This window comes from Physeter macrocephalus, chromosome 9 (assembly GCF_002837175.3).
Source record: "Physeter macrocephalus isolate SW-GA chromosome 9, ASM283717v5, whole genome shotgun sequence".
Lineage (NCBI taxonomy): Eukaryota > Metazoa > Chordata > Mammalia > Artiodactyla > Physeteridae > Physeter > Physeter macrocephalus.
This window is the reverse complement of record NC_041222.1, coordinates 17778805-17797149: the sequence shown is the minus strand read 5'-3', so window position 1 is coordinate 17797149 and position 18345 is coordinate 17778805. Positions and strand designations below refer to the sequence as shown.

General features: G+C 44.4%; 1 protein-coding gene across 14 annotated transcripts in view; it reads left to right on the top strand.

The window, feature by feature from the left end:
• Positions 1-18345, top strand: part of ZNF462 (zinc finger protein 462) — a 161923-nt gene that overhangs the window by 66185 nt on the left and 77393 nt on the right. For 10 of the 14 annotated variants that reach the window (XR_003681164.2, XM_055087049.1, XM_024126149.3 and 7 more), the window contains 4 exons: positions 135-299; positions 1886-2172; positions 5956-6074; positions 10363-10557. Coding sequence is in view for 13 of the 14 variants with exons in the window: in XM_055087049.1 (XP_054943024.1) it covers positions 135-299; positions 1886-2172; positions 5956-6074; positions 10363-10557 (766 nt within the window). In the remaining variant the exon portion in view is untranslated. Of the gene's footprint in view, positions 1-134; positions 300-1885; positions 2173-5955; positions 6075-10362; positions 10558-10637; positions 10738-18345 lie in introns of all 14 variants that reach the window. The other 4 variants (XM_028493715.2, XM_028493709.2, XM_028493713.2 and 1 more) reach the window with 3 other exon arrangements.

Here is an 18345-nt window from a genome sequence, read left to right as displayed (position 1 = left end):
CTCGCGTGTTATCTCCCTTGGTTTTTAACCTGCTAATCTGCTTTAACGTAAAATCTGCTAGTAAGCTGCAAGAATAAATGCCGGCCATTGAGGGAGGGCTCGGAGTACTGATGGCTACCACTGTATTTTACCAGCCTTTTGGTCACTTAGAAGAGGTGCCAAAGATCAAGGAGAGGAAGGTGGTGGGCTACAAATGTAAATTCTGTGTGGAAGTGCATCCGACGCTCCGGGCCATCTGCAACCACCTGCGCAAGCACGTCCAGTACGGCAGTGTCCCGGCCGTGTCAGCCGCCGTGAAGGTGAGCACTGGGGAGGTCTGGATGAGGAGTCTTGTGTGTGAGCCCTTCGAGTTCCTAATTCACGCCGTCGCTCGGAGCCACTCAGGAAAGGGCGACCCCAAATGTGGGCGTTCCTGAGTCACGCTGGGATCGGTCTGGCTTGTTTTGATTTCTTTACAGGTTGGATCCTCCTCATCTTCCGTGTTTCGACCCGGTTGCGTTTCGATCTGGTTCCCTTCCACGTGGATAGTCTGGTGGAAACAGAAGATCCGGGCCTCTCGGTACAGGAGGCTTTGGGTCTCCCTTCTGTGCTGCATGTAGTGCCATTAGGTGTTTGCTCTTCCAAGTGGCCCGGGCTCTTGAGGGGAGCCCAGTGGGTTCTGTTCCCATCCTCTCTGCTCCTGTCACTGCCTGACTTCGTGCCGTTCTCATCTGGCGACGGTGCCGAGAGCCCGGGAGAATCTGTCTTACTTCTTATCCTGGGTCCCCGGAGGAGCGTTAAGAAGCGTTAACTCTAAAACTGAAAGCCTTCAGGTCACGGTTGGCCCTGTGAGCCCTTTGACCTGATTTGTCTCCTCCGTCCCCTCTCCCTCTGTGTTGTTGACGGGCCCCTTCTCTCTCCCCCCAACCAGCATTAGGCCACCTGGTTTGAAGATCATAATCCTAAAATGAGCCACTGTTTCAGTGACCAAGCCGCCACCCCTGCCGCCTTCCAGGATATTGCTCACCACTTCGTGTTGAGCAGAGAAGTCAGTTCAGGGCCCTGCTCTTTCTCTCTGGATACGTGAATGCATTTCTGTCATCGGCCCTTCTTGATCTTGAGTCCTGTTTTGCCAATGTGGCATGGAGGCGAAGCTTCCGCTCTCCCCATTGAAGACTGAAGCCTTCCGGCTGGCGGCACAGCAGTGAGTGGCACCCGCACAGCATCGGTCAGCTTCTTGCCCGCCACCAGGGTGTGTCCCAGCCTTGCGTCCCATAGTTGCTCGAGGGAGACAGCGGCTCTTCCCGTGTAATCAGTAATCCAAAGGAGCCACCCCAAACCAGGCTAGGCTGCTTCTTGATTTTTTGAATTGATTATACAGCGACCTTCGGTCAAGGGGTGATGTCACCGTCTGTGAGATGGGGGTGAGCATGGTGGCAGAGAGCTGGATCTTCCAGTTTCCTTCATTTCCCGAGGGTGTCCCAAGGCTCCCAAGTGCCCACACCCTTCTCCTTTCTCCTCTTTTCCTTCCTCTCTTCCTTTCTCTGAGCCATAACCCTAACCTGCTTTATATCAGTTTCGGTAGGATCCCAATTTGAATTTTCTCTTTAAGATAGAAGGTAAGTGAGTGAACTGTCTTCAAAGTGGGAGAGCCGCTCCCTCACCTTTCCCAGACAGCAGCAACCTGTGTCCGGATATGTGGCCCTCACGTCACCACCGCTGCGTGAAGGATGGCAGTTGGGTTTGCCCTCCCTCTAGGGGGAGCTGGAGAGTCAGGGGAGGAAGCCTTAACAGGAAATGCTTAACAGGAGTTTGGGAGAATGAAGGGAAAGGAGGAGAGCTGGGAGCAATGATGATGGATATTTATTTTGTTGGTGGGGCATGTGTGTGTGTGTGGTTCTCTTAGCAGGAGGCTGAAGACCCTTCCCACTTGTTCCTGGATGGACTGGAAGCAGCCAAAGATGCCAGTGGCGCCCTGGTGGACCGGGTGGATGGTGAACACTGCTTGCTTGATGGAATGTTGGAGGATGAAACCCGGCCGGGGGGATACCATTGTAGTCAATGTGACAGAGTCCTGATGTCCATGCAGGGGCTGCGTTCTCATGAGAGGAGCCATCTGGCCCTGGCCATGTTTACCCGCGAGGACAAGTACAGCTGCCAGTATTGCTCCTTTGTTTCTGCTTTCAGGCACAAGTAAGTGCTCACCGAGTGGGTGCAAGTGGTTAACTGGGAGGGGGTGGAAGGCAGGAGAGCTTGGAGGCGTCTGAAGACCCCGCTTATGGTTCAGGCCTGCTGTTTAGTTGGCTGTGTGACCTTGAGCCTCTGTCACCTCACCTGTCAAATGGGGCTGAGAACAGGAGATTGTTTGCCTGACGTCAGATTTGGCCAAATCGGGCATTTAGAAAAAAAAAAAATCGAAGTATAGTTAATTTACAAGGTTGTGTTAATTTTAAGTGTACAGCAGAGTGATTCAGTTATACACACACACACACACACACACACACACAATTTATATACGCATTCTTTTTCAGACTCTTTTCCATCACAGGTTATTACAAAATATCGAGTGTAGTTCCCTGTGCTATACAGTAGGTCCTTGTTGTCTACTTATTTTATATAAAGTCGTGCAGCGGTCCCCAACCTTTTTGGCGCCAGGGACCAGTTTCTTGGAAGACAGTTTTTCCCACGGGGCGGGGGGTTGGTTCAGACGGTAATGTGAGCGATGGCGAGTGGCGGATGGAGCTTGCTTCACCCGCTCGCCCGCCGCTCACTTTCTGCTGGGCGGCCTGCCTGGGGGACCCCTGAAGTAGAGTGTATCTGTTAATCCCAAACTCCTAATTTGGTCTCCCTAGCCCCCGCTATGCCCTTTGGTAACCATAAGTTTGTTTTCTGTGTCTGTGAGTCTATTTCTGTTTTGTAAATAAGTGCATCTGTATCTTTTTTTTTTTTTTTTTTTTTTTTTTTTTACATTTCACATACAAGTGTTATCATGTGGTATTTGTCTTTCTGTGTCTGACTGACTTCACTAAGTATGATAATCTCTAGTTGCATCCCTGTTGCTGCAAATGACATCATTTCATTCTCTTTTATGACCGAGTGATATTCCATTGTATATATATGTGCCACATCTTCTTTATCCATTCATCTGTGGATGCACATTTAGGTTGCTTCCGTGTCTTGGCTATTGTAAATAGTGCTGCTATGAACATTGGGATGCATGTATCTTTTTGAATTAGAGTTTTCTAAATTGGGCATTTTCTTAAATGATAATTTTGGAGGTATTGCTATGACTTACACAGGGAAAGACCAGAGAGTAGATGAGTTTACTGGTGCATCTGTCAAACATTCATCCAGAACCTAATCATCATTTGAGGAAGTAAAGTTCCATTTGGGAAATTTTAAGTGGCTAAGGAGGTAAAATTAGGACTTTTTAACCCGTAGGACCAAAGGGTCATTGCTTGGCATTTTTTAAAAGACCTGGAATGGTAAAGAAGTTTATTGATGCCAGAGAGATGCTTGAAGCACAGGGTGGGTTGAGGAGAGGGAGCTTCCTGCTACCTGGCACAGCTTTGAAATTGAAAATTGGGGTTTTTGTGTGAGGCTTTTCGGGGTGATGGTTCTGAGAAGAAACAACCTTTTGTTGCCTTTCTCTCACAACTGTATGAGAGAGAAATTTTCAATAACGTGTTCTACAGTCTTGGATGAAGGTGACTGATTGTGAGACTGACACGCTGTTTATTTTTATCATAATTGAAAATAAGTGATGGGCTGTTTGCTTCTTAAAAAAGATAAAGTGCTAGTTAGTGGCTGTTGAAAGGCAGGAAGAGGTGATGCTTCCACAGAGGTTAGGATGGCTTGCAAACTCTTTTATGATTATACAGAGCCTAGTATCTAATCTTTGTCATCAGATTCATGCCCTGGCCTCAAACTTGTGTAGTTCTCATCAGTTCAATAAGTATTTGTTGGACAGCAACTCTCAACAGTTTCTGACGCACAGAACCTCAATAAATCATTGTGAATAAATGAATATGCCCTGTTGTTGAGGCTTTGGGGGAATATAAAGATGAATAGGACATGGTCGGTGATCTCAGGGAACTAAGAGGGTCTAGTCGGGTTATAAGTAAAGCAAGCACACAAATGATTTGGCAAAATGAGGCACATGTCTTTTAAAAAAATGTATCAATAAAATGCAATGACGTTTCAAAGAAGGGAGATGGTACATCCACGTTGGAAGAATCGGGAAGGTTTTATGGAACAGGGAGCATTTGAGTCAAGTCTTAAAGTAGGAAGATAGGACTTGCCAAGTTTGGAAAGAACATGCAGTGTGGAGGAAACGATGAGAGAGTAGAGCCCTGAGGAAGAGATCGATGCTTAGGGGGGGTACCAGCTGGCGGTCTAGTTGGACTAACTTTTAAGTGATACGTAAAGGAATAGTAGAAGGTAAAGTCTGAATACCTGAGTAGAGACTGCATTTGGGGGTCTTTGAATGCAGAATTAGTGCTTTGTAATATACATCACTGGTAAAAGGAAGACTCTGAAACGAGTAAAGGCATCTTAATCACTAACATTTATTGAGCCTCACTGTGTGCCAGGCACTGTGCTACGTGCCTTCAAGTATTATCTCATTTTATTCTCAGAACAGCCCTATGAGGTATGGTCCCATTATTATCTCCCTTTCATAGATAAGGGAAGTGAGGCCTTTTAATATAGAAGGGTTATGGAACTTGCCCAAGGCCACTTGGCTTATGAGTAATAGCTGGCATTTGATCTCAGGCAGTCTGACTCCATCGCTTGTGCTTTTGAGTTGGAAAAAAGATGGGGGAGACCAATTAGGAGGCAGTGATAGTAGCTGATCCACGAAGTTAGACTGGAACTTTGGGAACAGTTGAGAGAAGGAGGATCTTCATGTCTTGGAAAAATTGTCTTTACTGGAGGGGAAGAGGGGCAAAGTACAGTACAAATGGCGCGGAGGTTTCCAGGCTGGTTGACTGACAGCTTGGAAGTGTTCTTTCTACAAAGAAGGAAATGAAGAAGAGACTTTGTTTTGGATTTTAAAAAACGACGTGTTTGTTTCAGGCTGGTTGAGTTTGAGATAGCTGAAGGACATTCAGCGGGAGGTGTCCTTAGGCAGTGTGGAAAGGGCTGCTTTGGAGCTTGGGAGAACATTATATATTTAAATGGTAAGCAGTACTGTTCCCATATGAGTCATTTAGAATGGAATCTAGTTCTCTGGGGCATTGATACAAATTATAACATCTTCCCACACCTCGTTTGATAGATTTATTATTTTTTTAGAGTAGTAATTATTATGAAATACTGGGAAATTATAATTAAATAATTTCTTTATAAGTTGCTTCTGGAATACTGATGTACAGCAAACATGGTTTTATCAGAAGGCATGGCCAGCCTTTGGATCCCATGACTTCCTGTAAACACACCTGCACTGGACCTCCATATTTAGAAAGACCTTGAAAATAGCCCATTGCAAGTGCCCTGCTCAAGTGTTCACAGCGGAATTAAGGTTTAAGAAGAAAGTCAGCCTTTTTTACATGCAAAATTTCTCTAATTTCCCCCCCCCCCACTTTTTTTTTATGGTATAAGTTCAAGGACTCTTTGATAGGTACCTCATTGACTTTTCGGAAAACTTAAATTTATCCATATCTTACCTTTTCTTTTTAGATGCCCTCTTCTACTTCACAGTGCTTTAGAGAAGGGAGAATAAGTCTACCAAGACCTGTTTCCATTGCCATGTCTCTCAATCCAAAACAGATTTTGATCTCTTCTTTCCTTTAGCTTCTCCAACTCTTGCCAATTGGTGTTTGTTTGTTTGTTTGTTTTCCTCCTGTAAGCGCCATCCTTGGAAAGTAACAAAATGACTGAACAGCTTAGAAATGGGATTTCTGGAAAAGGGCAATGAGAAAATGTTGGATGCAGTTTTTAATATTGTCATTTCCTTTTTTCTTCTTCTACATCAAGTTTGGATCGCCATATGCAAACCCACCACGGACACCATAAACCATTCCGATGCAAACTCTGCTCCTTCAAGTCCTCCTACAACAGCCGGCTGAAGACACACATCCTCAAAGCTCATGCTGGTGAGTTGGTGTTCATGGTGCACGAGTTCCCTGAGTTTGAAATTTCATAGTCTTCAGTGAGTGAAATGTTTAAGTCTCTTGCTCCATACACATAAGAATAAGTTTTTCTTGAGATGGTTGTGTATTCAGTTTTATTTTAATCTAATTTAAAAAAAAATTAAAGAATGGCCCAAAGGCAAAATAATACCAAGTACCATGTCCCGCATGTCATAGTTGATTCATGCAGCTAACACATACCTACTGACAGATTCTTGCTACATCACAGGTTCTGTTGTTTAGAGAAATTTCGAAATTACCTAGACTTTCTAATGGAAATGCAAGAATTGGTACATCTCCTGAAGATAATTTCCAACTAAAATAAAGTTATAATCTTGGGGACTTTCAAAGGGACAAAGAGACCTCAGGATGTGTGAGATTTCTCATGAGATGCCCTTAGATGCATTTCCATATCCCAGATAAGAAATGACCTTGGGTCATGAGTATCCAGGAGTCGTGCTGATCTCCATCACTCTATCATCCCATCTCATCGTGCTCGTCTCACAAACATCCCTTACCTACCAGTCTCTGTACTAATAAGCATGGTATATTCATCATCCCATTTGATCTTCAAGGCAGTCCCAAAAGGTAGATGTTGTTGTCACCCTCGGTGTCAGATGAAGCCACAGAGACTCAAAATCCAGTGTCCTGCTCAAGGCCACAGAGCCCATTCACTAAGAATTTGACTCCAGAACAAAAACCTACATCCTTGTCACTCACAGGATGCTGCCTCCCTCTCTCTTCTGCTCTTTTCTACTTTGCATATGATGGAGGATGCCCACAGGTAGCTAATCAGAAGTCATCCAAGAGAGGAAAGAGGCATGAGTAAGAAAGGCAGTGTGGCAGGGTCTGGGGGCCTCCTCCCAGGATGTCCCCAGTCCTCTGAGAAGCCCGACTCCGCAGCAGCCTGTGGCCCTCTCAGAGGTGTTGTCAAGCTTTGAGGAACTTACATCAAACAAAGGGAAATTGGGCAACCAATAGCTTTAGGATAGCTAGCGATACTGTCAGAGATTCTTCTAGAGATCCAGTCCCCTCCCTGAGTTTCCTCAGCTAAGGTGTTTAGAATTCTAGTTGAATTCTAGTTTTAAATTTTTCAATCAACTAGAATTCTTCTGTCTCATTTATTTGCTTCCCTTCCCTTATTAGCTTCCCTTCCCTTATTAGCTTCTTATTAACTGCCCAGAACCCGAGTCCTTCACTTTTGTCATCTCCTCATCCCCTGTGGAAATACAGCCATGTCTCTGCTGTTTCCTGAAGGTTGGGTCCTGTTGAACTGGCTTAGTGGAGTAAAACTACGGAAGCCTTCAGGATGCCTTAAGCCCACTGGGGGTGGGGGAGGGGATGGCAGATTAGCTATATGGGCTTTTCTCTATCTGTTAGTATTTTTATATCTTCCAGAACATTTTACTAAAGTCCATGGAGCAAGAGGCTTCGGGGTTCAAACCACTCTTTTCTAACTGGTGTATATTGTAAATTATTCACTTGGGACCCTGTCCTGGGGAGTTTTCCCCACAGATCTCAGCCTTGTCAGAAACACTTTACCAGTGGGAGTTGGGTAAGTGATTTGGCCCGTGGGAAAGACTTTTAAAAAGTGCCACAGGCTACGCACTGACTCCAGGGCATTGAGCTGAAGTGTATATTCGTGGAGCTGACCAAGCAGACTGGTCTTCTGTGCTCACTGGTTTGCAGGAAGGAAGCATCCAGAGAGAGAGGGTGGGTGCATCGTAATCCAGTTCTCCACACACCTTGAACCGTTGGTGTCTATGACTCGGTCTTAGCCACAGAGAGTGGCTTGGCTTGGAGAAAGCCAAATCATTTTCCAGAAGACTCTTGACTCGTCTGTTCTAGATGGAGTATTTTATTTTATTTTATAGGGTAAAAGGTAGTGTGTACTAACCAGATGCCTGGATTTGAATTCTCTCTCAGGTTGTGCTACTTATAACCACCCACCAAGGTTCATATAGCCAGGTTTGCACTGAAAAATTGAGAAATGGAATAAGGAGAGCAGTAGTATACAATATGACATATATATTTATTATTTTAGTAAACACCATTATTCATGCCCAGCATTATCCTGTAGCTAACAGGTCATGGTCTGAGGGGTGTGGAATTGACTGGTGTTCTTGTTTGGGTCCTCTGACTTCTTTGTGCTTCTCTTCTGCTTTGGGCTATAGCATGTTGCATCATTCAAGGTTTTGTGTGGGTCTCTTCAAGGCTTTCTTGGAAATGCACACTTTGGGGGTCATCAGTGGTGAAAAGGGGGCTTGAATGCAGGACTTCAGATGCTGGTCTCACTTCACATGAAACCACTTAGTAATTTTCGGGGTGGCAGGAAAGTAACCATCTCAGCAGGGTAAAAGCAAGAGTGGAGGTTTACTTGCTCATTCTTGCTCTGCTTTAGTGAGCATTTGTCTGTAGCACATCAGCGCTGTCCTCAGTTCATATTCACTGGTCCACAAAACCTTCGTTACTAACAATCCTTCTCTTATTCCTTCTCCTTATTCCTTCTCCTTCCTTCCCTTTCCTCTTCTCTGGTTTTTAAGTTTCACTTGAAAATAAATTTTAAAAATACATGTTCATTAGAGAAAGTTTGAAAATGAAAGAAGAAATACAGTCAAGCCATTCATAATCTTATTATCTGAAGACCACTGTTGTTAATATTTGATAATATTTCCTTTCAACCATTTCCTCTATAATTATTTTCCATAGTCATGATTATAATTTAATCTAAAATGTATTATGCTTTTCTATTTATTTTTCTGAGTTTCAGTATTTTAGTTTCCTATGAATTGCCAACTCTTCAAGAATTTATTTTCATGAATAGTAATTTATCAAGAAGATATACCCACATTTACTTAATCATTTCCCTATGGTTGGAAATTTAGGTTGTTTCATCCCTTTTCAAGCCTAAATAATGTATATTTCTAAACAGAGATTTCTAAGTATTAAAGGGTATTTCCTTAAAATAAATTCTCAGAAGTGGAATTATTGAGTTGCAGGCATGAGCTTTCTAAGCTTACTGTTATAAAAAGCAAAATTGCTTTCCGAGTTGATTGTACCAGTGTTTGTCCAGCGATATACGGATGCCCATTTCACACCCTTGCTTCTTAAATTGCAATTCATGTAAAAGCTGCCTTAGGGCAAAGATAAATCATACTCTCATTTAATTTGATCATAGTGATCTGGGCTGTATTTCAGTGGTATAAAAACAATTAAAAGGAAAATACTTTGTAGAAAACAAACTTATGGTTACCAAGGGGGCGGGAGGGGGAGGGAGAGATAAATTGGGAGAGTGGGATTGAAATATACACACTACTATGTATAAAATGGACAACTAGTAAGAACCTACTGTATAGGTATTGTACAGGGAACCCTACTCACTACTCGGTAATGGCCTCTATGGGAAAAGCATCTAAAAAAGAGTGCATACCATGTATATGTATAACCGACTCACTTTGCTGTACAGTAGAAACTAACACAACAGTGTAAATCAGCTATACTCCAATAAAAATTAAAGAAAGAAAAATACTTATTTTTACTTACATGTCCTTTATATTGAAAAATGTTGGAGCTAAATGCAGACACACATGTTTAGATATATACACACACCTCTCTCAGTTAAAGAAATGACTTTTACCCATTTCTGTACTATTGATCAGATAGGGAAATGGGGTTTTGTGCTGAGGTTCGTGAACTGGTCCCACAAAACCCCACAGGTAGGATGTGTGGAATCCAGGAGGCCTAGAGTCAGCAAGGAAGTAAATTATGAGGATAGCACAGCAGTTTGCACTGAGTGACTTCGTGCTCGGAAAGCCACCGTTTGACCCTTGGAATAAGAATGAAGTGTATTATTTTCTGTGGATGATATAAAGGCTGGAATGAAAACTGACACCGTCATTTCTAGCGCAGAGAGGGAGGGAGAGAGATGGGAAGCCTTTGCTGAGGGAGCTACCTAGACATTTGGTAGCTACCTAGACACTGTCTGCTGGGGAATCTACTGTAGGCTCATCCCTGTAAGCAAAGCATGAGACGGAAAGGGACCGGGTCACTTGATTACGGAGCTCATAGAAGAGTTCTGATCCTCCAGGAGCCCTGTGGTCGCGGGAGTGGGCAGGGGGTTGGTCTGGGAGGGTTCTCAGACCGTGCAGCTTGAGACGGGCTCTCTGGAGTTAACTGACCCTGTTATTCTGTCTTCCACCCGCCTCGTCCCCTCTCCCCTCCTTCTCCTCTGCTGCTGACCATCTCCCTCCAGGTGAGCATGCCTACAAGTGTTCTTGGTGCTCCTTTTCCACCATGACAATCAGCCAGCTGAAGGAACACTCCCTCAAGGTCCACGGAAAAGCCCTGACCCTCCCCAGGCCAAGGATTGTCAGTCTCCTCTCCTCGCACGCCCACCACTCCTCCTCCCAAAAAGCCACCCCGGCCGAAGAAGTGGAAGATTCCAATGGTAAAACTGGGCTTCCGAGCCGCCATCAATCATGGGTGGGGGGAGGTGGGCTGGGGTTAACGGCCCATCCTTCTTTCTAGAGGAAAATCTGACACGAAAACGTGGCGGTTCAAGTGAAGGAAGAAACGTGAAAAGGTTGGAACAGTATAGACATTGGAGTTGGAGGGTGAAGTGAACCCGGTGAGCATCTGTTTGGTGCTGAGGCCAGACGCCTCTGCACTGGTGTGCCCGCTGCTTGTGGAAGGAGCCCGTGTGTGATGGGTTCGTGTTGGATTCTTCCGCGGTGGTTGTGAGCAAGAAGGAGGATGAATACCAGGCAGATTTATTTCTTCGTTGACTTTTTTTTTTTTTTTTACTTATTGATACCCCGTCTTGTCCTAAAAGATGTGTGTGCTGCGAAGTGTTCGGGGTGCCAGATGTGTGAGTTAAGGACAGAATTCAGAGTGGGACTGGAATGGGTGAACGGGTGGGGGCATGTGTCTGATGGGGTCACAAGATAATTTAGGGGTAACGTAGTGATTTCTGTTATGGCTGAAGGGTGTCGAGGCAGCGTCATTTGGAAGGAGGGTGTAACTGCCCACTTTTGGAAGCTTCAGACTAAATCTGGGAAGCCCTGGAAGGGGTCTCCTCACTGGCAGTGTAACCAAAGCTGTAGGAGAGAGAGAATGAGAGCCAGAGGGGGCGGGTATGGCAGAGCGAGCAAAGGATGGTTTGTTGTTTTGATCTGCCCGAGAAACAGAAGGGTGTTGATTACTCAGCTCACCTCAGATGACTGCAGAATCTCGTGCTTAGGAGAGGAGGGAGTCTGGGGAGTCTTAGTGATGTGGAAGACCTGAGAGCTGCTCTCTTCCCTGAGCCTCTCGTGCTTGAATCCCGTCTGCAGCCTCTCTGGTAACCAGTTATCTACCCGCCAGCCTGAATACTTCCCAGGTCAGGGAATGGACTGTTTCCCAAGGTCTGCTACTAGGTCCTTGAGAGGAGCTTAGTGGGCTGGCAAGAAAGTTCCGGGGCTCTTTGGAACAAAGGCTTGGCTTTGAATCTTACTTCTCTCAATGCCAGTTGTGTTTTCCTGGGCAATCTTAGCTTCCTAGACTCACATGACAAATTGGATAATGATACCTACCTCCTGATGGCCTTGAGAGATGAATGAGAAGAGGTACATGTGTAAAATGCCTGACACAACACCTGACACATGTAGATATTTAATAAATGGTCATGTTATTCAGCGATTTACATCCTTTGATTGCAGTTTCAGCTTTTGAGACCATTTATGACAAGTATGAATTCGGGGTGTTTTTTTTTTGTTTTTTTTTTTGTGGTATGCGGGCCTTCCTCTGTTGTGGCCTCTCCCGTCGCGGAGCACAGGCTCCGGACGCGCGGGCTCAGCGGCCGTGGCTCACGGGCCCAGCCGCTCCGCGGCATGTGGGATCCTCCCGGACCGGGGCGCGAACCCGGTTCCCCTGCATCGGCAGGCGGACGCGCAACCACTGCGCCACCAGGGAAGCCCCCGGGGTTATTTTTAATGTAAGGGTTTAAAAAGATAGAATCCTCAGGTAACCTGAAGATCTGACAGCCCAACATGTCCATGTGGGCTGGTTATACAGATAGCAAACGAGTAAATGAGGAATCTTCATTCACAAGGTCTGGGCAAAGACAACTGGGAGGAAAAGAAAAGGTAAGTCCTGGGATTAAAAGCTGTCATTGCTGAGTTGTAGAACTTGGTTGGCCTTTCCTCTGCAAATCAGTAAACACCAGGTTAGACACAATAACTCCTTGCCGGTATTCCTGTCTTGAAGGACTTCTGTTTAACAGTGAAGCCTTGTGACGACGGTGGCTTGTAATGAATGAAGTGAGCGCGCTGTCTCCTCAGCTGTTGTGTGGCAGTTTAGCCTGTGTTTGTTGTTGTTTTCCAGGAAAACTTAAGAGTCTCAGAGTGAGGGGTGGGGAGGAGATGGGGGGAGCACATGTGAAAGGCCACAGAAGATGTCCCCTTTTGCACCTTGAGATTCTGTTCATTGTAAGGGATTGGTATATTGCAACAAAAGGCAAAATAGAATTTGATGTAAATTGTAAGGTCTTGTTTCACATGATTGTCAATGAATTGCTTTCATCTGAAAGCATCATGGAAGCCACACTTGTGGAACCATTTGGGTGAAATTGACACATCCAAACACCGTTCCCAGAAAAGGCTTTTCCTGGGACATTTCTCTCCATGTTGTACCTTCTTTTCCCTTTGTCCTCCCCCGCCTTGGAAGGTGGGTCTTAGTCTCAGGACAAGGGAATCCCGCAGACTGCTCACTGCATGGCTTGCCTTCCTCTGTGTAGGCTGAAAAAGAGTTCAGTCAACTTCCTGAGTCTGTACTTTCTGCTAGGAGGTGTGCAACACAGAGAAGAATGATAAATGGATACAGTGCCATTCTGGCCACCCAGCACCTTAAAATCAGATGTGTAGAGGGTATTATCAGCATGGTATTGAACTAACCACAGCCCTAAGCCCGAAGCCTAACCTTTTTGGGGCTGATTTCAGGCTCTTGGAAGCTAGACTAGGTTAGGACCTTGGGAGGAGGGTGGTCGCAGAAACATGATGATAATGATGTTGAGTAACTCTCTGCATAACACTGATAGTCTCTTGAGCCACAGGGAGATAATTTGGCAACATATAGAAGTGTTTTTCTTTCTTCTTCTAAAGAAAGACCATAATGAATGTGAAAGCTCTGGGTGGCAACTCTTTAGTGAGGCCTACACAGAACTCAGTGGACCTGTGCTGTTTTTAATGTATATAAATAACCTGGATCAGTGGGTCAGCAGTGATTTGTTTAATTTGGGTGAGGTAAACCCAAAGGTTTAAGGTGGGGTAAACAGAAAGAAGGCATCAAATGGGCTGTTCTCATGAATGGATAGTGTGGAAAGAAAAATTAATAGCGTGTCCGTTCCAAAGATATTTCCTTGAATCCTTCTGATATAGGTGTTGCAAGGTTTTGCCCAAGAATGATGGAAGAGGTTGAAAATGGGAAGGCTGTCTGCTAGGGAGCTGAGCGGTGGATTCCTAGAAGTGGCTACGTCTGGGGGACGAAAAAACAGCTGTGGGGCTAGACAGTAGCCTGTAAATCACGCCTTGAATGGTGTTTGAAACACGCATGTGAAATCCAGTTGCACATTTTAATAGGGGGAAGCTGTAGGGCCATTGGCCCTCACTCAGTTAAGGTTTCCCACACTGCAGATGCCAGGGCGCTCTGAACACAAGAACCAAAAATGTGTTGCAGGCCTGCGGGGGAGTAGAGATCCATAAAACCAGGGAAATCACCAGTGTGTCCTTGGCTTTCTGATCCCCTAGTGAGGGATGTGAGTAAAACGACTGGACATGCTCGCTGCTGTTTGCAGTGGTCAAATGCTTGCAGTCTTGAGAGCGAGGCAGCCTTCTCCGGCAGAAGGAAACGGGCTGAACAGGAAGGTTCTTCCCTAGCTGCTCTCCCTCCCAGTGCAGAGGGGAGCCCTATAAGGGAGGGAGGCTGGGAAGGCAGATGTGAGACTGTGGAGGGGAGAAGGAAGCCAGGGTGATCACCCTGGCCGCACACCTGTTCTGGACATAAACAGAGCTCTTAGGCTCTGGGCTGTCAGTCTTGACATGTCTCACCAGCACGTGGATCCTCTATATGTTCTTCATGATTGGCAGTTGGAAAGAAAAGCAGTGCTGATTCTGTGTATGAGATAATGGGAAATGACACGTAATTGCTGTTCTAAACAGTGCATTAAGGGGAAATCATAAGGTTGTCAACAAGAGGAAGTGCTCTGCTGTGTTTGTGTTTACTGGGTTCTTTCTGCCATACAAAATAGAGGACTGGGTTTTTTCAGGCTTTTTCCGAGTCTGTGCTTTCAGTACAGAAAAACACACATATACATACATCTATAAAACAAGAAAGAAACTAGAGCAGTGTAGTTTCTTTATGAGCTTCGTTGAGGCCTGAGTAGCTCCACCATGCCTGAGCAGTGGATATGTAATTTAAAATTCAGCTCTATCCTTTGTAAGAAGTCAGGCCACTGGTGACGTTCCATCTTTTTCCTCCCTTGCATTTCCCCTAAAGAATAGCTGATTTTATTTCTTCTCTCTGTCCAGTTATGCTGTACAGAATGGCCTGCTTTAGGAAGTAGCTGGCGTGGTACGCTTAAAACAAAAATCAGACACGAAGACGAGGTGCAAAATAAATAAGGTGTGTGAGAATTAGGTAGTTTTTTAGTCTGTGCCCTAATGGCAGCCTAGGGAAAACACCAAGAACTTTTGGTCATGAAATCCTTCGCCTTGTAAGATAGATCTCATTGTAGTTCACCCAACAGAGAAGTCTTTGCTAGTATGAATTGGTTGAAAAATGTAAGGAGCTTTGTGATTTTTTTTTTTTAAGAGAAGGATTTTCTGTTAAAACTTTTCATTTGGCTTCTCGGTTCTAAACTCTAGAATAATACTTGATAAGCACTATTTTTATCAAGGCATCTCTCATCAAAAAACCACAGGCACTTCTCATGTCAAAATCCAAGTCCTCTGCATTGCATTCAGAATTCACCACTCAGTCGCACATTCTCCATCCTGAGTGGTCTCTCCAACAAATCACCCATCTCTGTACTTGCTGTCCCCAGCATCTTCCGCCTTCATTTCCACTTCTGTGCATCTGAAGCTCTGCTGGGAGCTTGGAAGGATTTCTTCCTTGTCTGCTTCTGTCTACCAGTCTCTGACTTTAACTTCTTCTAAAGACTGACATTTACCAGCCCCAGCCCTACTCTGATTTCTCGTCGATTGATGGATGATCTTGGTGTTCATTTGTACTTGTGGATATGCTTTTGGTTCTGTCCCCTAATTTTCCAATGGGAATAGTTAGGTAGATACTTATTAAATACTGCCTTCTTTTAACTGACCAACAGTTTCTTGGAGGCATCGCAGTTTCCAATTCAGTTCATTGTACCGAGTCTCCTAGTATGTCTGACTAACTCCACAGAACCAAGCTGTACAACGGTAAGTTTATTTCATTTCCATTTAAGAGGCAGGTTCAAAAGACAGACAATCCAAAGATGAAACCTTAGGGATTGCTCTAAGAGAAACTTTCTGACACATCAGTCTGCCAAGAGGAAATGATCTTCCTTGACAAAGAGTGTTTTCAACTTTATCATTGTTCCCTGGATAACAAGACCTTCTGTGGAAGTGGGAAACTGAAGTTTGAGGCAGGGTGTAAGCCTTTCCAGTACTCAGGAGGAGACAGGAAGTGTGGTGGCGCTGGGGAGATGGGCATTACCAGTGTGGTTACCTGGTAGCAGAGCGCCTTGGAGCAAGCGCACGTAATCATTTGACCCTGGAATGGACTAGCCTGTTCTCTGCATCTATGTCAAAAAACATAGTGTTTGGTTGCTGTTAAATCCAGTTCAGAGAAGCTATAGAGTGAAACTGACCAACAAAACTCACAGATTAGTAGAAATCTTTTACTCTCCCTGAAAAGTTTGCCCACCAGCCTTTTAACATAATATGTGGGTTAGAGGAGACTTGTAGTGGTTAATTTCTACAAGCCATAAATCAAGGATTGGCAAACTTTTTCTGTAAAGGGCCAGATCAAAAATACTTTCAGCTTTGTGGGCTATAGAGTCTCTGGTAGAACCACTCAACAGTGCCACTGTAATTTGAAAGCAGCCGTAGACAATATGTAAACAGATGGACATGGCTGTGTTCCAATAAAACTTTATGTGCAAAAGCAGGGGAGGCTGGATTTGGCCCATGGGTTGTATGTTGCTGAACCCTGCCATAGATGACTGGTGGAAAAAATTACAGCAATACCCATGAAATTAATCCTGTCTTTAATAAATGTCATTATAGACCTTTATATTTAACATACAGACGATTTCTAGATGTCACTTAAAATATAACTTGACCTAAATATATTCTTTGTTTCATATATGAAATGTAGGGCATTAAGTAGAGCTTTAAAACTGTTAGTGTGTGAATTACACTTTGCTTGAAAGAAAATCTTCTCTAAGAATTGTATTGAGTCTGGCGCCAAACTATCAATTCGTTTAACCTTGACTGCAACAATACTTGACACTTAAAAATTAAGATCTGAGATGCCTGCTTTTTGAAGAGAAGCTTTTCAGATTTCTAAATAGGTCAGACATAAAATTCAACCTTTAAGAGGATCCAATTAGTTGCTAGGGCATCAGACCCTTCCACACAGGTTCCAGTTGCAGTCAGATTTCTCTTGGGGTGAAAGAAAGAAGAGTGGTTCTTTAAAAATGACTCCTGAGTGGATAATTGTGAAATACAAAGATCTACATCGTTTATAGCACGTGGGATACAAGGCATAATTTCAGTGGCTTGGCGGTCATTTATTTATTTTTTTTAATTTATTTTTAATTTATTTATTTTTGGCTGCATTGGGTCTTTGTTGCTGTGCGTGGGCTTTCTCTGGTTGCGGCGAACAGGGGCTACTCTTCGTTGTGCTGCGTGGGCTTCTCATTGCAGTGGCTTCTCTTGTTGTAGAGCACGGGCTCTAGGCGCACAGGCTTCAGTAGTTGTGGCCCGCGAGCTCTAGAGCGCAGGCTCAGTAGTTGTGGCGCACGGGCTTAGTTGCTCCGCGGCATGTGGTATCTTCCTGGACCAGGGCTCGAACCCGTGTCCCCGGCATTGGCAGGAGGATTCTTAACCACTGCGCCACCAGGAAAGCCCTTGACCGTTATTTTTTAATAGGTTCTGCTGGCCCCAAAATTATCTGGCCAGAGAATACTAACCTTCCCTTTTTTGACTTCAGAATTTCTACATTAAAATCTGATCTAGAGTTTATTTTAGTGCTTATTATGAAGAGTGGCATTTCTACTATAAAGACTTAAGAAACCTGTAACTCCAGTGGTGCAGAGTGGTACAGATGATTCCGCATCTTCTATTAGACATCCAAAAGTCTTCAGCAGTTAAATTATAGACCTTGCCCTCATCAGCAAATAGGGAGCCTCCGAAATTATCACCACCCTGAAGTCGAATATCATGTGATAGACCCTTCCCAAGAAACCCACCTGCCTGAGATTTCTGTGACTTTCTGAATTCGCCACAGTTTCATGTGCCAAGGATTGAAAAACATTTCAAATATAAGCTTTCCATGTCCTGGGAACTCAGTCAACTCGCCCATCTCCCTCTTCCCATGCCAAGAAAAACATTTGTTCCTCAGAAATACAAGCATATACTACCCAGCTCATTCAGAGCTAGTTCCTAGCAACACCAGAAATTGCTTCATAATTCCACAGCTGACTTTTGCATTTCTTGGTTGGAGATTACCTTAAAGTCCTCCAGAACCTCAGTTGTGGGAAGTATCTAAAAGGAAGAAGAAATTTACTTTATTCTTTGGCAGAAAATATATTCAATTGTTAGTCAAATCATCTAAAATTATTTCGGGTCTTTTTCGAAAGGAAGATTTTTTTTTTTGTCTTTATCATTTCCCACCTTGATTTCCCCACCCCCACCCCCACCCCGGAACCAGAGCTAGATATTTTAGTGCAATTTTATTGAATATAAAATCCCTTAAACTCTTTTGAGACTTCTTATGATTCATAGGTCCTCTCCTCTCTTCCAAATACTGTTCTGCACTAGAGGATTTTATTCAAGCAGAGGGAAGGGTATTGGATTTGGAAGGACTAGTGTGTGTGTGAGCCATGATTCAGAGGTAGATATGGTGGGGCAGCTTTGCTGGAGCAGAGGGTATGTCCCGGGCAAGATGGGCATGTGAGAAAGAATTGTTTTTAAGAGCCGAGATGAGAAGTTGCCCGAAA